General features: G+C 48.4%; 1 protein-coding gene across 1 annotated transcript; it reads left to right on the forward strand.

Moving 5' to 3' along the window:
- The first annotated feature begins 255 nt into the window (after positions 1–255).
- LOC115644171 (olfactory receptor 52R1-like) lies at positions 256–1247 on the forward strand. Its single transcript, XM_030548286.1, has one exon. The coding sequence runs from the start codon at positions 276–278 to the stop codon at positions 1245–1247; it is 972 nt and encodes a 323-aa protein (XP_030404146.1). The 5' UTR covers positions 256–275.
- The last annotated feature ends 24107 nt before the right edge of the window (positions 1248–25354 follow it).

Raw genomic sequence — 25354 nt, forward strand, 5'->3', positions numbered from 1 at the left:
TGTTCCTTTCATATATTAATTATTTACATTTAATAAAGAAGTGTCCTGTATTTGCCATTTTTTCTTGTTTTTGTTTTGGCTCCGCTGCTCTTTGATTGCATAATGGCTTACATGAGATTTGTGAATGATGGGTCAGTTTGTAACTCTAAGGTTCTACTGTAGATGTGGTGCATGTAGTGTATCATATTAACATTATGTATCCATCCAGGCATTTGTCCTGCGACCATCATCCTAGACCCTGGGCACATAAAGAAAGTCAAGAGGACATACAGTACATGCAGGAATTTCTCCCCTGCTACATGTTAGATTCCAACACAACCAACTTCACCAACCCCTCCACCTTCATCCTGCTGGGCATTCCTGGCCTGGAGGTGGCCCAAGTCTGGATCTCCATCCCCTTCTGCACCATGTATGCCATAGCCATCTTGGGGAACTTCACCATCCTGTTCATTGTGAAGAGGGAGACGAGCCTCCATGAGCCCATGTACTATTTCCTCTGCATGCTGGCCATCACCGACCTGGTCCTGTCCACTTCCATCCTGCCCAAAATGCTGAGCCTCTTCTGGTTTAATTCTAGGGAGATCAATTTCAGTGCCTGCCTCACCCAGATGTACTTCATTCACTGCTTCTCAGGGATGGAGTCTGGGATTTTCGTGGCCATGGCTTGGGATCGCTACGTGGCCATCTGTGATCCCCTGAGGCATTCCATTATCCTAACAAACCCCATCGTGGCCAAGATCAGCCTGGCTGTGGTGTTGCGCGGTAGCATGCTCATACTGCCCTATCCCTTCCTGGCGAGGCAGTGGCCATATTGCAGAACCAACATCATCCCCCACACCTACTGTGAGCACATAGCCGTGGTGAAGCTGGCCTGCACCGACATCCACATTAGTAGTTACTACGGCCTCTTTTTGGCATTTTTGGTGACCGGTCTGGATGTATTTTTTATCGCTGTGTCCTATATCCAGATCCTCAGGGCCATCTTCAGCCTCCCCACAAAGGATGCCCGGCTGAAGACTTTCGGGACCTGCAGCTCCCACCTCTGTGTCATCTTAATCTTTTACATCCCAGCTCTCTTCTCCTTCCTCATGCACCGGTTTGGGCACAATTTGGCCCTGCATTTCCACATTCTCATTGCCAATGTGTACCTCCTGGTGCCCCCCATGCTAAATCCCATCATCTATGGGGTGAGGACCAAACAGATCTGGAACAGGCTGCTCCTACTCTTTACTCATAGAGGGACCTAAAGATTTTTCTCCTTGTGCTTTGACTCTCAGACTGAGGTCCAGTGGCTGGTGACATGGTGCCAAACCCTCTTCCTAAATCAGTTACTGGATAGTCGAAGAGACATTAAATCCTTTCCTGACCTTACTGTGCTTTGTCAGCATGATAAACTGGGGAATTTGTCTTGTACAGCTCATATGGTTTCCACTTTACAAGTGCTAGTAAGTAAAATATTGAGACTTTGCCTCCTACCCTGTTTCTTCCACCAAGGTCTCCCCTCTGCCCCACCTCCTTCCCCAATTCCCCACCATCTGAGCAGCCTAGTCCATCAAGGCCGAGGGACTCACCCCGTCGTTTTCTCCTCTCTTCCCCTCCCTCATCACTCTCTAGATTGTCTCCACCTCCCTCCCTGCCCAGACTGTGCTCCCTCTGCTCCGGGTCTGAGACATGCGCTCCTGCAGCTCAGGATGATCAGGGGTGACATGAATTAATAACCCAAAGCCTCTCCCACACTGCAGCAACTGGACACCACCAGATCCCCTTTTTGACCATACTTTCTGGTTCAAAACTGGGTAGCTGACAACCCTAAGTGGCAACCAGAAGCAGAAGCGAAAACCTTGACTGTCTGGGTAAAACCCAGATGAGTGGAAACTATGTTAGCTCATGTCTGATTGAGTTAACCCTCTGTATCCTTATGTCTTTGGGCTTTTCCTGTGCTCTTCCCTCACGTAGCTTGTGCAAAGGGGCAGAATGCTGAGATGGAGGCATCTGTCTATAAATCGGTTGGTCATTAAAGACTATCAGCACTTAATGAGATATCGCCCAGACAGAAGAAAGAAGTAACTGTATTCTAGATAAAAGCCAGTTTTCTCCAATGTCTCTGCAGAGGGGTGGACGTGGAAGGAATGGCACCTCCTCTGAAGAGTGAACAGAGACGGGAGGGTTTGGTCCAGCCCTTTATAAACAGAGAGATTGGATGAGCCAGAAGAAGCTGGGGTAGGAGAGAAGGACAAGGGCAGAGGAGGGGACTCTGGTTGCAGGGCTCTGGCTGCAGCACAGAGACAGACTCCAGCTGGAGGAGGAGCCAGGAGTTCCAGGAGGTGACCCCTGGGAACCCCAGAATGGGTCTGACTAAATCTCAAAGAATGCTCCAGGGTGGTGAAGAGACAGAGGCAGGGAATGGCATGTAGGTGTTGTATTCTGTTTAACTGGATCGGGGTATCTCTTGTGGAATTGTTTTAGCAGCCCTCTTTGGAAGGCCTGGGTCTGTTTGCTTTAACGATCCTGTGCCCTGAAACAGAGAAACTGGAAACAGAGTGCGCCCAAGGGGGAGCTTTGGGCAGGGGGTGCTGAAGCAATTGGAGAGTCTGGGGGAGCCGACTAGTCTCAGGGCCTTGGAGTGCAGATCTCAGTTCCCAGAGAGAGGCGCTAGAATGGAAGCTGCATCCCAAAAGTGGGCCTAGAAGCCCAGAGCCAGAGGCAAGGCCTGGACAGTGCTTGGACTCCAAATCACATGGAGCCATTGTGGGGGCCCAAACACTGCCATTGGGCGGGTGTCGAGCTGTGGGAGCTTGTGCAGGGCTGTGACAGAAAACCTGGAGCTGCTTCTCGGATGCTAGGGGACTATGCATGGAAGTGGAGAAGGCCTGGGCTATCCCAAACCTCAGGGGAGGTGTCCACAAGATGTTCTCTTCACCCAAATGTGGCCCATTTTCCTCTGCCCTCGGTGCTCTGATTCCTGGACTGATCCAGCCAGGTTGTCCTGTAGGAAATGTTCCCTGAACCAGGCAGTGACAGTTTGGGTTCAGGGAGGTGGTTTGTCTCTCCCTTGGAAACTCTCTCTCTCCCCATGCATTTTGGTCCATCTCTCACTTTCCTTTGTAACTCACCCCCACCACCACAAACACAGACACCTCCTTCTCTCTGACACTTCGAATGTGCCTCCTGTGACACGCTACACCTCGGGGATTCCCCTTGTAAGCCCCATATTTTTCATTTACATTCAATTGTGATATTGCATATAAAGCATGCCATGTAAGGTATCAGGTGAAAGGCTGTGACCTAGTAAAAGTCACTGTTCTATCTAGACATCTATATCATTAGTGCATATGAAATTATACGATTGTGATGTATGGTTGTCAGTAAAACATGCTGTAAATTGGGGAATTGGCCAGATATTAGCTCCCCAGAGGCAACAGCAAGGAAAATAATGAATGCTATAAAACAGAACACAATGGCCACATTCTTGGCCTTTCTCCTTCTCCCACCTACGCTGCAAGCAACAATGACACTCTGAAGACTGAAGACTCCAACAGAGGAAACTGGCCCAGGTTTCAAGGGAGAAACCTGTGTATATCCAGTGGGGTGAGAAAAACTGGTTAATCTAGATGTTGCCCAGTATAATAGGGTTGAGAGTTTAGACTGCTTGCCTATATTTTCTTTTCTCTCAATAATCACTTTTGTCATAAATAAACTTGTTTTACTGTTTATTTTTGCCAGTGAGTTTGTCTGAAGTGTTTGGTAAATCTGCTCAGGTTTATAGAGGCTGGTGTATTATCACTTTCTATTCATGAAACGGTGAACCAGCTCATATATACACCTTAGGTATATTCTTAAGGTACCAGGCTTCTTGTTTAGTACTTGTAGCATGTCCAGGCCTGGATGTTTTTGGAGGTGAGCTGTAACCACAATAGGTCCCAGGTGGTCCAGTCTGGGGGCAAGCCAAATGTCTGGTTTCTTTGCCCGTTCACTGCTGCCTCCTGAAAGGAGTTGCACATACTGGCCGGATTTGAAACAGCTATCTTGTGTAACATATACCAAGGGCAGATCCCAGGAAGCTGCATCAGGTATGTTTGACAGGAGGATTAATGTGGGGAGTCACATTTCATAGAATCATAGATTATTATGGTTGGCAGGGAGAGATTATTAGGTTTGCCTCAGGAGATCATTTAATCCACCCCCTTTCTCAAAGCAGGACTAATCACCAAATGGCCCCCCTCAAGGATTGAACTCACAACCCTGGGTTTAGCAGGCCAAAGCTCAAACCACTGAGCTATCCCTCCCTTCATTTTTTATTATTATTATTATTATTATTATTTTATTTGTTACATACAAGGATACAATATAAACAAAATGAATTAATTTATGCATTTTAATTCTGGTTTTATGAACCCATGTTGCAATTTCTTGCACTTTCACAGAGGTATTTGCATGGCTGATACCATGACCTAATTTTTCTCCTGTACGTCCACCAAGAGGGGGTCTCTGGAGGGTCCAGGACTTAAGAGGTGCATTTCTACAAGGAACCAGTATGCCTTGCTGAAGTAAAGAGTGAATAATATCACCTACCGCATCCAAGGCCTCAGATTTGAGGGAGATTGCTTGGTAAGTGAAAGAAATTGACTGGTAACCTGGATGGGTGGGCAAAGATGAGCAGGCATCAAACTGAAAGATAGCTTATTTTCTGCCCAAACAGAGGGGAACTTGGAACATAATTCTTGAAAAGGGTTAGATGTATCCCAAGTAAGAGCCACAGATTTGGCAGTTGCAACAGAAGAGAGGGATGTATCATTGCGGAGGGGGTTGGTATGAGTACACATAAGTTTATGAGTAACTGGACTCTGAGCGAGGTTAAGAATTGCTGCAAGGTCGCAGAGGACGTCCATGCCCAGAATAATCCCCTCTGTATTTGGAGCTACATAAAAAAAGACTGAGTCCAGAAGAATAGATTTGATTTTACAAGAACAGGGGAGCTTTTATAAGCTGTGAGCTGTGCGCCTCCTACCCTTGAAATAGTAATATACTGTTTAGTAGTGGGGAGGGGGAGGTCAGTAATGGAAACAGACGCTTACCAGTCCAGGAGAATTGTGCATGGCCGGCCCCTTATCCATGCCTGTAAGTGTGGCCTCAAGGGATTTATATCTGCATCAGCAGCACTGACAGGCAAGGGGGAGCACTGGGTCCTAGAGGGTCATGCGATTTAAAAGCCTGGCCATTTCCGCTTTACTCAGGTGTGAGGAACGGTTGTCAGTCAGTTGAGACACTGATTGGGGCTGTTGTTGGTTACCCAGGGTTATTTGGCTTGGACACTCGGCTGCCCAGTGTCTGGCCTTTCCTCACACAAAACACTGGGAGATGGCGTGGGGCAGTGGGGACAGGACCAGGACCAGGTTGAAAAGTCAGTGAAGTATTGCAGGGATTCAACTGGTCATGATTCTGTCCTGACCTGGCTTTTGGGTTTTGCGCCTGCAGTTTTTTGAGTATGTTGCCAGATGCTACCGGTGTGGTGCTCTGCTCTATTCAACGTTGAGATCAGTCAGCTGCATGCGTGTGCTCCCTCTGTGTGCTGTCCCAGCTCTGCGCAGAGAACTGACCCAACAGACCCTGAGAGAACCCCCAATGACCACAGACTCTTGTAAGGTACGAAGGCACCCGGCCAGGTTTATTGTTGAAGAGAAACACAGTCTCCAGCTCCCCGAATCAGAGATCCAAGGTGCTGCTAAGGTGCTGCTAGCTAGTACATCTGTGCTCCCTGGCAATGGACCGGCTCAGTCAATGGCAGGACTTTCTGTTGTCCCTAGACCAGACAAAGACACCACCCCGCGGTGAATTCTTACACACAGGTACACATCAATCCCGATGTATTGGGATGCAACCGCTCTACGTAGTAAGATGCCGCCTCTCACCTTGTACATGTTGGTTCAAACAAAAAAGCTCTATCCATCATATTACCCTTTGGCCCTGTCATTGGGATGGGTCAGCCTGTTCCTTGTTATCCGTGAGGAGTATACGAGTATACAAATGTTCTGATCTCTGGGGCCCAGTACCTGATAGATATGTCTGTTTGCAGCATCAGCTCTATCCTTGCCAGCTTCTGTGAGCAGGGCCTGCCTCTGGCTCACAATTAACTTTGCTTTATGTGAGCAAAGTCTTGGCCATAACTTTAGTTCAGGCCTGAGGCCTCACACCGGGCCTTTGATACCAAGGTTTCGATCTCAGGGCCTCCTCTTACTACACCTGAGACACCCACAATTATAGCCGCCTACATTATCTTTTGCTGTTACCACAGCAACACGAGCAGCTTTGCTCCTTATCTCTTTGGCCTGTCTGACTTTGCATTCAGAGGGCTACATAAATATGGATTCATAATCAGAGCCTGGGTTCACTCCCAAATTAAGGGCTGTTTGCAGGTGGGAGTTAAAACCTTCCTTTAACATCTTTAAAAATGCCTGGTCAGTTTTTTTGGGGGGTGGGGTCTACAATGCCTGCATGGCTGGAATACATCTCCCACTTTCTTTCCCAGTATTGAGAGGCCAGCTCGTCCTTGCTTTGTACGCAGCCCATGATCAGTTCCCAATTACTGGCTCTGTTCCCCAAGGCTTCTTGGACAGCTTCCTTAAACTGAGTGTAGGCACAGGTCATATCATTGTCAGATTCAACTTTAACAGAGGTCCAAACGCCGTTTTGCTGCCCTTCTGTAGGGATGTTGGCCCATGATAGATTGGAGCATTTAGCTTTTGTTAAGATATAAAGATACCTGGGATGTAACGTACAGGTGGTAAGCATCTGGCTTATTCTTTTCCAGAATATCAAATTTGGATTTTTGTGCTTTAGATCAGAGAGATCTTTTAGTAAAGCTCTCATTTCCTCTGTGCTGAGAGGAGTGTACTTTTAGGTATTATTATCCACTCCATTTCACCTGTCCCTGACCACCAAGTGAGGCCAAGGGAGCACTGCCACTTAATTTTGGGTTTAAAGGGGGGCAGGAGGAGGAGGAGGGGGCCAATTATCTTGATCTTCCCCCAAGTGTTCCAGGTTCCAATTTTGAATTTGTTTCTCAAGGTGTTTCCAATTAATTTCATTTTGGTTTTTATCAGAATCACCGCTTGACTCAGGTTTAGTAAAATGGCCCTTTTGTTGTATGCTAGCAACAATACGACATGCAGAAAAGGTGGGTTCTTTTGTTTGTTTTGTTTTTTTAAGTTTTGCTTTTAGAGTCCTGTTTTCTGATTCAAGCTTGCTCAGCTCACGGTTGCAATCTGCCTTTTGATTCAGTTCTGATGTAAGAGCCTTTCAGAGTGTTTCCAACTCTTGTAATCCCTTTCATCTTGCAGCACATGACGATGCCTTTCCCTAAGCTTTCTCTTGCCTGACCAGAGTCCAGACCACCACAGCACACTATCTATCGTACTCGTACCCTCATTCCAGCCTTCTTTTGCCATTATCTTTTCAATCTTCCCATGTTTCCCTTTCATAAAATCAATGAGTTTCCCTCCCGTGGAGGGCATGACTGACGTTCCCCAGGGCCAGTCAATGCCTCTGCCTTCTGTAGAGGGTGTCATTGGTGCACCCTGGGGCACACCAACGGATACCTCCCCCGCCCCATGGAGGGTATTGTTGATGCTTTCTGGGGCAATTCATAAGACATTGTATCTCAGCTTTCTGAAACCCACTTACACGACGCTTCAGGGGAGACTGACTGAGCACACCCTTATTCTCAGTTTACTGCAGCACACACTTGGGGTGCTGAGTACCTGGCAGTGCAGCCTTCGCCTCCAGCGATTCCTGCACCCCAACAATCACTGCAGCACACACTTGGGGTGCTGAGTACCTGGCAGTGCAGCCTTCCCCTCCAGCGATCCCTGCACCCCAGCAACCTTGGCCACAAACACAGTTCCGTTCAGCCCACTTACCTGTGCTCCCTATATGTGGTTCATATTAAAAAAGGGGTGTGGAGGGATGCTTCAGGGATTTCTAGCCTGTGTATGGAAAACTGGGGTATTGTTTGTACCATAATATGGAGATATATCTATCTCCTAGAACTGGAAGGGACCCCAAAAGGTCATCAAGTCCATCCCCCGGCCTTCACTAGCAGGATCAAGTACTGGTTTTGCTCCAGTTCCCTAAGTGGCCCCCTCAAGGATTAAACTCACAAGCCTTCAGGACCAGATTTCAAAGAGAAACTGCTGAGCTTCAGTTCCTCAGCAACTTTGACACCATCAGCTCAGGATTAAGGAAAGACTGTGAATGGCTATCAACTACTAAAGCAGTTTCTCCTCCCTTGGTGTTCACACATCAACTGCTAGAAAAAGGCCTCATCCTCCCTGACTGAACTAACCTCCTTGTCTCTAGCCTGATTCTTGCTTGCATATTTATGCCTGCCTCTGGAAATTTCCACTACATGCATCCGACGAAGTGGGTATTCACCCACGAAAGCTCATGCTCCAATACGTCTGTTAGTTTATAAGGTGCCACGGGACTCTTTGTCGCTAGTATGATGATAGTTACTGATGAGAATTACTGATCTCCGATCGCTTAGTGACAGCCCTGGGTACCTACAGAGATTGATTGTGTCTCCCCTTAGTCATCTTTCTCCAGAACTCTCTGTCTACTATCTATCCAGCCATCTGAGGTATTTACAGGGTCTCAGACCCTATGGAGAGCTAGGCTCTATCCTTAGTTTTTTTTTACTAATCAACTATGATTTTAAATATACATAAATGCACAGAGCAGCCAATTCCTCTCTGACTCAGCACAGAGCCCCAGAGTTCTCATCTCCCTTTGGGAAGGTCCCTTAATTACTGTTTACTCCTTAACCTGGATAAAGAGCACAGAAGTGCAGACATAGAAAAAGAGAGATTGGCTAGAGTGTCTCCAGTGTCCAGCCTGTTTCCATTCATACGTCGCTTCTCTTCAAAAGACTGAGTGAACTGCCCTGGGATTACACAGAGCTATATTATAAACAGTGCACACCCCTATGTCAGCTTTTGGCATGAGCTGTTGCTGTAGATCCTGGGGTGAGAGAGGTGTGGGATACGGCTACCTGAGGGTGGGATTCCGCAGGGGTTTGTTTTGGGACCTGTTCTGTTCAATATCTTCATCAACGATTTAGATGTTGGCATAGAGAGTACGCTTATTAAGTTTGCGGACGATACCAAACTGGGAAGGATTGCAATTGCTTTGGAGGACAGGGTCAAAATTCAAAATAATCTGGACAAATTGGGGAAATGGTCTGAGGTAAACAGGATGAAGTTCAATAAAGATAAATGCAAAGTGCTCCACTTAGGAAGGAACAATCAGTTTCACACATACAGAATGGGAAGAGACTGTCTAGGAAGGAGTATGGCAGAAAGAGATCTAGGGGTCATAGTAGACCACAAGCTTAATATGAGTCAACAGTGTGATACTGTTGCAAAAAAAGCAAATGTGATTCTGGGATGCATTAACAGGTGTGTTGTAAACAAGACACGAGAAGTCATTCTTCCGCTTTACTCTGCGCTGGTTAGGCCTCACCTGGAGTATTGTGTCCAGTTCTGGGCACCGCATTTCAAGAAAGATGTGGAGAAATTGGAGAGGATCCAGAGAAGAGCAACAAGAATGATTAAAGGTCTTGAGAACATGACCTATGAAGGAAGGCTGAAGGAATTGGGTTTGTTTAGTTTGGAAAAGAGAAGACTGAGAGGGGACATGATAGCAGTTTTCAGGTATCTAAAAGGGTGTCATCAGGAGGAGGGAGAAAACTTGTTCACCTTAGCCTCCAATGATAGAACAAGAAGCAATGGGCTTAAACTGCAGCAAGGGAGATTTAGGTTGGACATTAGGAAAAAGTTCCTAACTGTCAGGGTAGTTAAACACTGGAATAGATTTTAGGGTGAAGACCTCTGGCGTCAGCGGCTCCCCTTCTAGCAGGAATTGGGGACGTTGGCAGGTTTCACTCTCTTTAAAATGCAAAGTGATGTGTAAAGGCTGCAAGCTGTTTCCATTTGCAGATGTTCTGTGCAGCGGCAGAGGGCTCAGCTGGGCTGTTGGGGTGACTCAGTGATGGGGCTGGAGGGCAGGTCGCAGTAGGTCGCTTGGGAACCCCTCCCCTACATCTGCCCATGCTCCACGGGGAGTAATTTCATCTACACAGAAATCTGACATTCAGAGCGAGCTTGCAGTGCTAAAACCCTGATGCCCTGAGCAATGATTTCTCAAGGAGTCCCATTTTTAGAGGGGCTGTGTGCTCTGGGCCCAATCCTGCCAGGGGCTGAGGAAGCAGAGACCCCATGGAATATCAGTGACTACTTCCCAAATTGCATCAGGTCTATTTGCTGCTGGAAATTTAATCAGCAAATGCATTTTCCACAATTTTACTCTTTAGCTTGATTGTAGATGCAGGAATTCAGAGCTGAGTTGCTCTGAGGGCACACAAGCAAGTCTCATTTTATGCGAGGGTTCCGTTCCACGGTTAGCGCTGTGATGGGGCAAGGCCAGATGGCTACAGTAAAGTACTGAGAAACAGGTATGTTAGCCCCAGGCTAAACAAATCCTTAGGACCATGGTAACCAAATGGCAGTTGCTCCAGGTTAATCAAGGCACCTGGGGCCAATTAAGATCTTTCAAGAAGGCAGTGGAGAGAACTACATTGATTAGAACACCTGCAGCCAATCAAGGCAGGCTAATCAGGGCACCTGGGTTTAAAAAGGAGCTCACTCCAGTCAGGCAGGGAGGAGCCAGAGGAGAGGAAGTGCGTGTGAGGAGCTGGGGGCAAGAGGCACAAGGAGCTGAGAGTGAGAGGTTGTGCTGCTGGAGGACTAAGGAGTACAAGCGTTATCAGACATCAGGAGGAAGATCCTGTGGTGAGGATTGTGGAAGCACAGAAAGAACTGACATGGATTTGTAGGGGATCTTAGTGCATGACAGTCTCTGTTAGCCAGAGTTAGGCTAGCTGTAACCCTAATGATGGGAGATTTGTAAAAGCAAGGATTGTGTGACACAAGTGGAAAAGAACTGTATGAGAAATTGTTTTTCGACCTTGTGTAGATAATACAATATGTAGACTGGCGTCTCTTAAGTGAGGAAAACAAGATATCAGGATGACCCATGTATCAACAAAATGCAGCTGTTGCTTATTATTGTCTATAACAAAAGTATAAATGCTTGCTGTAATTGTTTATCTGTTGAGAGACCTGTCTAGGAAGGGGAGACCCTATGTCCTAGTGCACTCTCTCCCTGTTGTAGCTGCTAAACAGAATAAAATATCAGACTCTGTTGCACCCAAACGAAAAGCGAGAACTGAGTTTTTCTCCGACAGGATAAAGAAGCTGTTTGGAGGAGGCCATGGGGATGTAGCCCAGGGAGTTGTAGCTGTCATGCAGCTGTTACAAGAGGCACTATAGACAGCTGCAATCCACAGGGCCCTGGGCTGGAACCCGGAGTATAGGGCAGGCCCGGGTTCCCCCCAAACCTCCCAACTCCTGATCAGACACAGGAGAAGTTGACCCAGACTGTGGGGAAGATCACTGAGGTGAGCAAATCTGCCAATAAGCGCAGGACCCACCAAGGTAGAGGAGGAACTCTGTCACAGCACGTAAAGCGAAAACTACATATGGTGAAACACTCATTGAGTTGAATGACGGGCGCAATCGCCTGCACTACAGATGCAGTTTTTATATTGTAATTTTTCTTTTTTTCCCCGTTTTTACCGACTGCACAAAGATGAATTTGCGCATGTTAAATGCGCCTAAGATGCGACTTGCCTGTATTTCTGTTTCCTGATTAGCTCAAGGCTCCAGCACTTCTGCCCAGAAAATACCCCTCAGAGTTACAGGGCTATGTTCAACTCTTTCCCTTCTCTGGTTTCTGAGGGCCAAATGTCAGGATTCGTAGCCTCCTTTCTCATGGGGTGAAATCTCCCCATTCTCCCACCCTCAGACTGGGCCCTGGGCTACCGCACAATGTGGCTGTAGCACCGAGCACTGTGCCTGCTCAATAGGTCCGGCTGGGTTTGTACCTGTGGTTGACAGGTGTGTGCTAAAGTACAGCTGTGTGAATGCTATGTCAAAACTTTCCATTTTAATACAAATACTACAAACAAACATTTCATGACATGTCTGCATATTGAAAGCCAGCGGCAGAGTTGTTGGAATTGCTACAGGAAGGAGCAGTGGTAACTGTTTGCAATGGGTTTGTGCTATTAACTCTCTGTTCAGTCAACAGCTGTATGGAACTCATCCCTGCTAACTGAGCAGAAGCCATTTGTAATACTTACATTCAGGGTCATGCACACAATAACTCTACAATAGCCGTGCAAGACTTTCCAAGAAGTCCTGAGAAAACAGAACCGCTGGTCTCTGCTTCAGCAAAGAGGAGAGCTGAGGTGCAGGAAAGAGCAGTGTGATAGTTTTTGATGTAATTTACCTCCATCACCTGTTAAAAAAGCATGGCTGAAGTAACTAGCACACTCAGCTGGATATTAGTGCAAACCTAGTGTTTGCACTATTCACCCATTTGCGATGCCAACCCCTCCCTCATGCAGCTGAAGTAAGTGTCCATGTTAACTTGTAGCTTACCAGATAACTACAATCACTTGCATGGGGAGCAGATGCAGGTCCTGTGAGGATGAAGGGGAACCTGTAGGATGATCTAACTCTCTGGATTCAGTCAACATAGGCTGGGCAAAGCACTTGAGCTTCTCTTGGAGGGATTCTTGGGGTCAGAGTTTATCACTGGGAGCATTTGGTAAGGGAAAGGTAATAGATCCCAGTTCTGATCAAATTTACACACGTAAATCTGGAGTGATGTCGTTATTGAATTCAGAACCAGACCCTGAAAATTTATCCCATTTGCTACAAAGAGGCAGTGGCATAATTTGAACTCACATCAGCAGAGAAAAAAAATAACGTACATAATGATTCAATTAAACACGTTTATGAATAACTTAAATGCAGGACAGATAAACACAATGACCATTTTCACCATGCACTTGCCATATGTGTACACACGTCATGATACAATGGGCCACACTTTGAAGTTGAGGGCTAGAAAGGGTGTCTGTGTGAATGTTATTATTGCAAACTCAAACAGTGCTCAAATAGGCTGTGAAACTCTGATCTACTAAATATAAATGGGGCCGAGGGATTATCCGGATTCAAAGAGGGACTGGGTTTACACCACAAAATATGTCTAACTAGTGGGTGCCTGGGGGAAACTTTCCCTTGGAGCAGTTAATCTCCTAGCTCCCTATTGCAGGGATTCCTCCATCTTCCCCTGACGCATGTGTAATTGGTTAAAAACAGATCCAATCGTCCATGAGCCCATGTACATTTTCCTTTCCATGTTGGCCATCACAGACCTTGGCTTATTGATAGCCACCATACAGACGATACTAGGCCTATTCTTGTTTAAATTCTAGAGAGATCAGCCTTGATGCTTGTTTTCCCCAGATGTTCTTCATCCACTCTCTGCAATTCATTGAATCCTCTGTGCTCTATTTGATGGCATTTGACCGCTTCATCGCAATCTTTAACCCGCTGAGATATGCCTCCATCTTAACCCTGCCGAGAATAGCCAAGATGGGATTGATGTTTGTGCTAAGAGAAGTGGCAGTAATATTTCCACTCCTCTTTCTCCTGAAATGGTCCTAATTCTTTCGAGCCAATGTCCACTCCCATTCCTACTGCCTGCACCAGGATGTCATGAAGCTGGTTTGTTCGGACATCACAGTCAACAACATCTATGGCTTGTTTTTTACAGTCATAACGGTGAGGTTGGACTCGCTGCTCATTTTCCTCTCTTATGTGATGATCCTCAAAGCAGTGCTGAGCATCACATCCCCAACAAAATGCCTTAGGATCCTGAACACTTGTGTCTCCCACCTCTGCGCCACCCTGCTCTTCTACATGCCAGAGTTCAGCCTGACTGTCATACACAGATTCTGGAAGAGCTCTTCTCCCTTGCTTCAAATTATCTTGGACTACATCTACCTGCTGGTTCCTCCTTTAATGAATCCAATTGTGTACAGCATGAAAAGCAACCATCTTCGTGCGAGGATAATCAGGGTGTTTTTCAAGTAAAGACTCAGTTCATCATCCAGTTCCAGAGCTGGTGACACAGGTCATGACCACCTATTCCACCTTGGACCCTTATATACTAGGAAACAAGAGCTACTGATCTCCACTCTGTAGAGAGAGGCTCATACAGAGTCTAAGACCTGATGCTTAGGGGGGCCATCCCCACCCGCCGTTGAGGGAGAACAACACTCCGGGGAAAAGAGACCAAGCCAGGCAGCAGCATTTACAAAGTCAATCTGTTCGTAGAGAGCCAGGGGAACGGTGGGATGTTGGCCCCTAAAGAGTCATAGCTTCGAATCTGGAGTTAAACGTCATACACCAAGGACAGTCTCTTATCATCAGTCTCTGTGTCCCAGGACAACAAGCCATTCTTCTCAGCCAATTTGGCCCATGCTTTCAAGGCCCGCTGGTTGCTAGGGAGATGGTGGAGTTAGTGGGCCCCTTCTGTTAATGGACATGCCGGCAGGGTGGGATTCAGTAGTATGGAAACCGGGAATAGTATAAGGGACCGTACCATCAATCAAACCCAAACCCCTCCCTTTGGCTGCTGAAACCCTGCCCCTTGACACCTTGAAGCCCTGACCACCTGTCACTGGAAGTCCCACCCATGGGGAATATTACTTCCGGGGTCAAGGAGGACACAGAGCCGGAAGCAAAGTTTGTCATGTGACCCCTCTAAGAACTCCTCCAACTGCCCTCTACCAATCAGGAGGGGTTTCTCCCCCATAGGCCCACCCTGAGAGGAGATTTGTCCAATCAGGGGTGTTCCTGGGCATGGTGAGCCATCCGGAAGTGGTTCGTGTGACCCCTCCAAGAACTCCTCCACTGCCCTCTGCGAATCACGATGGGTTTCTGCCACACAGCACCGCCCTGAGAGCAGATTTGACCAATCAGTGGTGTTCTGGGGTGGGGTGACCTGCCCAGAAGAGGGTCGTGTCACCCCTCTAAGAACTCATCCCAGTGCCCTCTGCCAATCAGAGTGCAGCACTATCACCCCATGAGTCCCAGCAATCGGAACAGAAGAGGCCATCTTTTACCAAGAACACGTGCTTTAGAAATCGTGGAAACATGGACGCCTTCACCACCCTGGTGAGCACTTCGGACCTTGTGTGAGCCCCGAGGGCCTTTGGACTTGTGTGGAGAAAGCGCTACATCAGCGACAGTTCCCGCGAGGGCCCTTTGACTCAGCCGTTGGTGGATACGCCAGAACCCGAGACCCAAACCCTCGTGAGGCACCCGATGAGCATGAAGGCCTCTCGTTGTTCACCCCCCAGAGGTGGAAGACGAACGCAGCTCAGGGGAGTCACCAGAGATCAAGGTGAACAAAACAGATGTTGCTCAGGTAAATGAATGATTAAGAAGTGATGGTTGATGATGGGGTGCAATGAAATTAGGAACCGGGAGGTTGTGTAAATCTAAAAACAAGCAGTGGGGTGCTTACGCTGTTTCTTTTGTGAAAATCTCTCAACAGCTCGACGATGCCTTTCTAGAGGCTTTTGAGAAGTGACATCAGTAGCCTCGTGGGAGCAGTGATGAGCTGTCAAAAAATTAACAACAGGTTCCCTCCTCCTCACCCCACGAGGGGGTCGTGCCCTCTCAGGGGTCATACCTTATCCAACACGCCATGTTCTTGATGCCTCCCGGGACCCCTGTCCTGTCCACCCCCTTCCCTCTCCCCTGACTGTCCCCTGCCACCCCATCTAACTCCTCCTCTCATTCCTGATCACCACCCGGGACCCCTGCCCCATCCAACCACACCTTCTTTCTGTTCCTGCCCCCCCACACCCTATCCAACCCTTGCTATGTCCTGACTGCCCCTCCCGAACCCTTGCCCCCTTTCAATTGCCCTGTTCCCTGCCCTTTGAACTCCCTGACCCCTATCCACTCCCCGACAACCCACCAAACTCCCCTGCCCTCTTCCAACACCCCGTCCCTGCTCCCTGCCCCCTTACGGACCCTGCTGTTTGGAGCCATTTGGCTTGAGCAGGGTCCACTTGTCCATGACCGGAATGGGAGCTGTGGGGGCCCGAGCCGAGCCGGAAAGAGCCCGTCGACCGGGACCTGGACCAGTGCCGGTGCCGCGAGGTCAGGGTAGGAGCTGCTCAGCCGGTACCGGGACCGGTGCCACGGGGCTCTGGATAGGCTGGACCGGGCTGGAGCTGCTTGGCCGGGACCGGGACCAGCACTGTGGGGCCCGAGCTGGGCCGGGGAGTCGGGGCCCGTGCTGGGCTGGAGCAGCTCAGCTGTGACCGGCATCCCTGGCCCGGTGTCCGAGCCGAGCCAGAGCTGTTCAGCCGTGACCGGCACCATCGCTGCGGGGCCTGAGCCGGGCCGGCTTGGAGCCTCTTGGCTGGAACCGGCACCGGTGCTGTGGGACCCGAGCCGAGCCGATGCCACTGAGGCCAGAGCCGGGGGTGCTTGGCCAGGACTGAGCAGGGGCACTCAGCCAGGGCCAGGCCAGGGGCCAGACCAGAGGGAGACACTCAGCCTGAGCCGGACTGGACCGTGCCATGCCTCTCTGGAGCCCTCCTCACAGCTGACCTGCCTGCTGCTTGTTTCAGGTTTCTCGTAAACATCTGATTAGCCGGAAGCAGGGGAGGGGGAGGAGAAGGAGGGCAGAGTGTTCAGGGGAGGAGAGGGCAGTGAGCTGGGGCCAGGGGCAGGATGGATAGCTGTCCGAGCTTTAGTTAAATTTAAAAGCTGTTTTAGAACCGGTTGTCCTGTAACAACTGGTTCTAAAAGGGTTTCTAAATTTAACAACTGGTTCCTGCGAACTGGTGGGAACTGGCTCCAGCTCACCACTACATAGGAGGAAATATATCAGGCATCAGCGGTTTTTGCTCATGTCTGAGACACAGATCTCAAGAGGAAAATCCAGAAAAGGACAAAATGGAAGAATGAACCAGCTCAGACTCCCTTATGGTAGGGGTCGTGGTGTCCATTTTGACAGGCGGCTGTAAAAGGTCGTGTTAAACAGGCAATGAATAAAACTTATTTATTTAAATGTGTCAATATGAATGTGTCCCCTTTCATATTTGTGTTAGTAAAAGACGGTACCAGTAAGTCATTTCCACACAGGCAGCTCTCTTAAAGAAAATATATTACATCCCTGGGGAAGTTGGGAGCTTCGGCGGGGTGAACCTTCTTTCTCAAGTGGCCAGAAAGCATAGTAAAACTTTCAATAGAAGACAGGGAACAGTTTGGCTTTCAGAGAGGGACACTTACACTTTACACATTTCCACCCCACCATCAACTTCAGCCTGGACCATTCCACACAAGAGATCCACTTCCTAGACTCTACAGCACTAATAAACGATGGCCACCTAAACACCACCCTATACCGGAAACCTACTGACCACTATACTTACCTACATGCCTCCAGCTTTCATCCAGACCACACCACTCAACCCACTGTCTACAGCCAAGCTCTACGATACAGTTGCATTTGCTCCAACCCCTCAGATAGAAACAAACACCTACAAGATCTCTATCAAGCGTTCTTACAACTACAATATCCACCTGCAGAAGTGAAGAAACAGATTGACAGCACCCGAAGAGTACCCAGAAGTCACCTACTACAGGACAGGCTGAAAAAAGAAAGTAACAGAACACCACTAGCCATCACCAACCAGCTCCCAACCAGTGGCGTATTATCGCCTAGGCCAACAAGGCCTAGGCTTAGGGTGGCAAATTTGCTCACGTCCCCTCCCCATCTCTGCCCCTTCTCCAAATCCCTGGCCCGCCTCCTCCCCCAGGCACACTGCGCTTCCCTCCTTCCATCTGCCTCCCTGACTTGCCACGGGAAGATGATGGGAGGGAGAGAGAAGAGAGTAGTGGCACACTCAGAGGAGGCGGGGCAGAGGTGAGCTGCGACCCACAGGTGCTGGGAGTAACCCGGGAGAGGGGACAGGAACCGCTTCCCACCCCAGCTCATCTCGGCTCCACAGCCGCCATCCCCCGAACGCGTCACAAGTCCCCTTCTCCTACCTCCCTCCCAGGCTTGCCGTGGGGGAGCAGAAGTGAGCTAGCGCGTGGGGGGTGCACGGCAATTTTTTGAGGGCCTAGGGGTGGCAAATTTGTTAATCCGCCACAGCCCCCAAATAAAACCTCTCCAACACATCATCAAGGATCTACAACCTATTCTGAAGGACAGTCCCTCACTCTCACAGATCTTGGGAGAGAGCCCAGTCCGCTCTTACAGACAGCCTGCAAACCTACAGCAACCACACAACAAAAACACTAATCCAGGAACCTATGTTTGCAAGAAAGCCTCTTGCTAACTCTGTTCACATATCTATTGAGGGGATACCATCATAGGACCTAATCACATCAGCCACACTATCAGAGGCTCATTCACCTGCACATCTACCAATGTGACATATGTCATCATGTGTCAGCAATGACCCTCTGCCATGTACTTTGGCCAAACCGGACAGTCTCTATGTAAAAGAATAAATGGACACAAATCAGACGTCAAGAATTATTACATTAAAAAACCAGTGGGAGAACAATTCAATCTCCCTGCCCACTTGATTACAGACCAAAAAGTCACAATATTACAACAAAAAAACTTCAAAAACAGACTCCAACAGGAGACTGTTGAATTGGAATTAATTTGCAAATTGGACACCATTAAATTAGGCTTCAATAAAGACTGGGAGTGGATGAGCCCCACTACAGTTCCTCACATCTTCTTGTCAATTGCTGGAAATTGGCCATTTTCATTACCACTACAAACAGTTCTTTTTCTCTCCTGCTGATAATAGCTCACCTTAACTGATCACTCTCCATATAGTGTGTATGGTAACACCCATTGGTTCTTGTTCTCTGTATATATATCTATCTTCCTACTATATTTTCCACTGCATGCATCCGATGAAGTGGGCTGTGGCCCACCAAAGCTTATGCTCAAATAAATTTGTTACTCTCTAAAGTGCCACAAGTGCTCCTGTTCTTCTGTCCCTTTACACAAACCAGCTTGAATACATTTTAAAGAAATAAGACCGTTGTGTTAGATGTGGATGTGCAATGGCAGGCAAATTTCGTGGATATGCACCGGTTCTCCAAATGCAGCAGCGGTTTTAAGTACATCTTAACAAGGATAGACATTCTGTTCAAATATTCCTGGGTCTTAGGCCTAAAAGACAAGACAGGTGTAGAGGTATCCAAGGCCTTTCAAGCTATTTTCAGCAAAGGTTGCGTGCCTCAAAAATTACAAACCGATCAGCGGAAAGAAATTTTAAACAAACCTTTAAGCAGATTATTAAAGTGGCGTGGAGTTCACCATCTTCTTACTAATTATGAAGTCAAAGCAGGGGCTGTAGAGCGATTTAACAGAACTTTAAAACCTAGGATGTGGAGATATTTTACAGCCCATAACACCTTTTGCTACACTGATGTGTTACCTGACTTTAAAGAGTTACAACCAGAGATTCATAGAACTATACGTACCAGACCCGCTGATATTAGCCCTTCAAATTCTTTGAAGGTAAGGAAAATGATTTACGGAAATGGTTTAAAATAATACTGGTTGTTGCCCCTAAAAAATCCCCCAGAGGGGGATTCCACTCACTCTCCCTTTTCACAAATATGACCTAGACAGTGTCGTGGTACAGGCACCACTCTTGCAACCTCTCTTGGAGGTTGTATAGTTCTAAGCGGGCATAAGAGGTGGTGAAACAGATTATGAAGACGTTGGTATTGCGAGAGACAGAGTATCGGTCTTTGCGTGCTTCCAAAACACACACGTGGTTTCATCGTCGATAAACTCACAGGATGAAACCTTGTAATTGAGGGAAAACAGGTACTGAAAGCGTAGAGAAACTGGAGAGTGTCCAAAGAAGAGCAACAAGAATGATTAAAGGTCTTGAGAACATGACCTATGAAGGAAGGCTGAAAGAATTGGGTTTGTTTAGTTTGGAAAAGAGAAGACTGAGAGGGGACATGCTAGCAGTTTTCAGGTATCTAAAAGGGTGTCATAAAGAGGAGGGAGAAAACTTATCCACCTTAGTTAGCCTTTAAGAATAAACAAGAAGCAATGGGCTTAAACTCCAGCAAGGGAGGTTTAGATTGGACATTAGGAAAAAGTTCCTAACTGTCAAGGTGGTTAAACACTGGAATAAATTGCCTAAGGAGGTTGTGAAATCTCCATCTCCAGAGATATTTAAGAGTAGGTTAGATAAATGGCTATCAGGGCTGGTCTAGACAGTATTTGGTCCTGCCATGAGGGCAGAGGACTGGACACGATGACCTCTTGAGGTCTCTGCCAGTCCTAGAATCTATGAATTTATAAAATCTAAAGGTTTATTCATAAAAGGAAAAAGATACAGATGAGAGCTATAATTGGTTCAATGGAATTAATTACATAGAGTCATGGCAAAGTTCTTGGTTCAGGCTTGTAACAGTGACAGAATAAAGTGCAGGTTTAAATTAAGTCTCTGGAGTACATCCCCAGCTGGGATGGGTCTTCAGTTCTTTGTTCAGAGCTTCAGTTTGTAGCAAAGTCCCTCCAGAGGTGAGAAGCAGGATTGAACACAAGATGGAGATGAGGCATCAGCCTTTTATAGTTGTATCCAGGTGTAAGAACACCTTTTTGTCCTTACTGTAGAAAATTACAAGCAAAATGGAGTTTGGATTCATATGAACAAGTTCTTGCATACTTTGTTGACTCACAAGGTGTATCTGCCTTCTCTCAATGGGTCAGTTGTGTAGCTGATGGTCCTTAATGGGCCATCAAGCAGGCTAGGCAGAGCTGATACCAACTCGCCTGGGATGTCACCCAGAAGCATAGCATAAGTTTGAAATACAGATAGGATAGAGCCAATATTCATAACTTACAATTACAAAATGACACATGCATACAGACAGCATAATCATAACAAACAACCCATAACCTGGTTTTAGACCCCTTATATGACCCCCTTCACATAAGATTTGGTGCCACTACAGGACCTTGGTTGTAGCCATTTTCTATACGGTCCCAGTTCAAGTCAATAAGGTGACACACACATCTTCCGGTTTGGTCATTTTCTTTAAAACATGGTCACGGTCAGGGTCTGCACTAAATTGCACAGCATTTATCAAGGTCACCCCTTACGCTAAATGGTCTTGAGTTAGGCACAGACATTGCATAGAATACCCTATGGCAAGAACAGTGTTTAATAAGCTTTCCAAATACAACTCAGCACACAGGCCCCGGAGCTTGCAGTTTATATCTACTGAAGTCATGGCACCGTTGGGCTGGCACATCTATGACACAGCCGTCACAATCTTCAAAAAGCTTTTCCCTAAGGCAGTTATTCAGGACAGCATAAACAGCAACACGTACAATAGACTGCATGACTTTTCTTATGCTCACGATGTGGCACTGGCTCAGTTAGTTCCATGCCAAGCCTCCTAAACTCCTCATAGCCATCATCCTCGGAGTCCTCTTCAACAATTTGTATCGGCTTTGAGCAAAAACAAGGAGAACTCAGTTCATCTTTGCTGCTTGATGTAACGCTGTCCAGGGCCCCCGGGTCCTCTAGAAAGGCATCGTCAAGCTGTCGAGAGATTTACAGAAAAGAAACAGTGTAAGTTCTCCCTGCTTGTTTTTAAATAGACACAACCCAACCCCCACCCCCCGGTTCCTAAGCCCATTACACCCCATCATCAATGGTCACTTTATAATCATTCATTTACCTGAGCATGTCTTTTCCATTCACCTTCTCCTCCGATGACTCCCCCATGCTGTGTTTGCCTTCCAACTCATAGGGGCGGAAAATGAGAGGCCATCACACTCATCAGGGTGCCTCAAGAGAGTTTGGGTTTCAGGTACTGGCGTATCCATCAACGGCTGAGTCAAAGAGCCCTTTTGGGAACTGTCGCTAATGTAGCGCTTTCTCCACACATGTTCAAAGGCCTTCGGGGCTAAAACAAAGTCCAAAGTGCTCACAGAGGTGGTGAAAAAGGAGTCCATGTTTCCACGATTTCTAAGGTACGAGTCCTTGGTAAAAGATGGCCTCTTCTGTCCCAATTGCTGGGACTTATGGGGTGATAGTGCTGCGCTCTGATTGGCAGAGGGTGCTGGGAGAAGTTCTCAGAGGGGTCACACGACCCTCATCTGGGTGGGTCACCCTGCCCCGCAAGACCACTGATTGGTCAAATCTGCTCTTGGGGTGGTTCTATGCGGCTGATACCCATCGCGATTGGTAGAGTGCAGTGGGAGGAGATCTTAGAGGGGTCACACGAGCCACATCTGGATGAGTCACCCACCCTGGAACACCTCTGATTGGTCAAATGACCTCTCGGCGTAGGACTATGGGGGTGAAACCATTCCTGATTGGTAGAGGACAGTGGAAGGAGTACTTAGAGGGGTCACATGACACACTTTGCTTTCGGTCATGTGTCCGCCTTGACTCTGGAAGTAATATCCCTGTGGGTGGGGCTTCTGGTGATAGGTGGGCGGGGTTTAAGGGTGGAGGGGCAGGGTTTTAGGGGTCAAAGGGCCGGTTTGGGTTTGATTGATGGTAGGCCCCTAATAGTACTACTGGACAGACTTAGGGTCCCTTGCCTTTCAAAAGGGTGGCTTTGTCAATTTAGTATCAGCTCTTCTTGAAGGAAGGATTGATTCCTGAACCATATGAGGTAAAGTAACAAATCCAGTGAGCTAGCCACACCCTCAATCTCATCCAAGCCCCCAGGCCCCCTTCATATTGGAATCTGAATTTAGATGTCATACCCCAAGGAGAGTCTCTTATACATCAGTCTCTGTGTCCCAGGACAACAAGCCATTCTTCTCAGCCACTTTAGCCCATGCTTAGCAGACCTGCTGGATGATAGGGAGATGTTGGAATTTGTGGGCCCCTTCTGTTAATGGGCATGGTGACAGGGTGGGATTCAGTAGTATGGAAACCGGACACCCTTGGCGGCCCTTGCCTTCCAAAAGGGTGGCTTTGTAAATTTAGTGTCAGGTGTTCTGGAACGAGAGTCCTTGGACATTCGGGACTTCACTTTGGTTTGAAGCTTCCTGAAGGTTTGTTTGAGGCACATTAACATCTGTTTGATCACTGTAACTTTGCTCCTGGAAGAGGATGGTGTCCTCGCTCTGGAGGCCTTTGGTGACTTTGGGGGAGAACCGTCAGGATTCCCAGTTGCTTTCTCCCCAGCTTGCCAAAGCCCTGTTGTACTCGTCGCAATGGACACCATCTTTGGTTGCTTGGTGGGAGCCATTTTCCCCATTCCATCCTGCTTCTTGCTCTTGCCTGCTGGAAGGAGCCACATCTCTGGCATCTTGTTGCGGTGGGATGATGCTGAGGAGTCTCCTGGAGTCCATGGCTGTGGAATTCCATGGGATCTTGTGGGCAAGTCAGCACCTGCAGAGCCAGCTGGTCTCTTCCATCGAAGCTTACCGCACTTTTGGCAGATTTTGATTGGCGGCTGGTCCCTGGGGAGCTTTGAATTCACAGTTCCATCGAACCCCTGTGAATCCACGATGTCTTGAAGACCATGCAGCTCAGCAGATGTCTCCTTCTGAGTTTTCTTACCCTTCGTCTTTCCTGGATATGCCTTGCGGCATTGCTGGCAAACTGAGACCTGGCCCGCCAAGAGGCGGGAGCTGCTCAACATTTCCGACAGCTGCTTGATCTGCAGGTCGTGTGCAGCCTGCCCAGCAAGGAGAGAGTCAAGGGTGGATCTTGTGAGCTGTTCTGAGCCTGGTGCCTCTAGGGCAACCTGGTGGCATTGGGTCCTAGGAAGATCTGCCCTGCTCTCACCTGCCTGTGCCCCTGGCCCCAGGCAGGAGCCTTCTCCCAAGATCACCTTCCTCTCCATGTGCAGCTCCAGCTTCTCTTCAGTCCCTTTGGTGCCGCTCACACTGGTAAGGGGCTTTTTCAACTCGCTCCTACAAATCTGGAGTGTGGCTTCGAGGGTCTTCTCTGCTATTGTGGTTCCTGGAGGTGGCGATGTCAGACCCACCATTGCTGGCAGAGTGCAGTGATCCGGGTTAATCTGGTTTCCTGCCACCCCATCATTCCTGCCCGTCTCCATGGTGGTATCTTCCACTGGCGTTGGAGGACGTGTGGAAGAAGAGGAGCTTGTGCTTTGCTTTCCTGTCTGCAGGAAATCGGTCTCCATCTCACTGAACTCCAGACTGGCTCCCCTGGCTTGGACGGCGTGAGGCAGCTTTGCTGGGGGCTCTGGGTCCAGGGTGAGCAGCCCCCTCTCCATGTCGTGATGCTCACGCCTCATGTGGAGTTCGATGGGGTGGGCAGGCTGCTGTCCCATTGTTGGGAATGCCACTGTCCTGTGCTTGCCTGGCTCCCTGGGGGGGCGGAGTGTTCCAGGCAGGGCAGTCTCTCTCAGGAGGGGAGCATCTCTCTGTGACTCTCTCACGATCTTAGGAAACGCCTTCATTTGGATCTCTGAGCATTTCTGAGCCACGTGATCCTGCAGCTTGACCCTGGCCGTAGGCACAAGCCTGGCCAGGATGGCATCAGGGGATGCCATGATCCTGTGGGCCTTTTGGTGCAGGGGTCCCCAGGGGCAGACACATGGCTCCTGGATCTCCTGTGCATGCTGAGGGCTGGTGGCGGATCTCAGGGGCTTTGAGACCTTTGCTGGAAATCCAAAATTGGGCCGATCTGTATTGAATGCCCATTGCTGCTTGGTGTCCTGCTCACCCAGCAATGGCTCCCTCGGGATGGGGGTTTGTGGAGCCCCCAGTTGGCTCTGCGGATGCTTCTGTCGGATGTTGAAGTCTGAACCATGCTCTGACATCTGGTCCAGACCTATGTTCTGCTCTCGCCGGTCTCGTCTGCTGTGGGCAGGAGGACTGGGAAGAGGCTGGGCTTGAATGGGATGAGTGGATCCTTCCCAGCTTGCGACAGTCATGACCTCCCTTGTGTGGCAGAGGGGCTCTGACCAAGTCATGGAGGCTTCTCTCAGGGAAAAGGAGCTGGGACTCCAGAGGGAAGAGGTGGTGGATTCCATAGGGGAATAGGAGAACTGGCTCATGGCAGATGTCGACACACCCAACCTGTGAAAGAGAGCAGACAGGAACAGATGGAACATGGCCCTGCTGAGCAAAGGCAGGGCTTGGACACAGCCTTCCAACAGTAGTGCAATGGGGCAGTGCCTAGGCATGCGTTGCACACCACACCCTGACACAAGGACATCAACTGGGTAACGAAGGACTGAGAGGGGGAGCTGGCACTCATTTTATCTAGAACGATAACCCCTTCATCACACACACATGTGCAGCACCTAGCACAATGGGGCTTTGAGCATGATCGTGTCTCTACTGCTATTTTAATAGAAAG

Source organism: Gopherus evgoodei, unplaced genomic scaffold (assembly GCF_007399415.2).
Source record: "Gopherus evgoodei ecotype Sinaloan lineage unplaced genomic scaffold, rGopEvg1_v1.p scaffold_93_arrow_ctg1, whole genome shotgun sequence".
NCBI lineage: Eukaryota > Metazoa > Chordata > Testudines > Testudinidae > Gopherus > Gopherus evgoodei.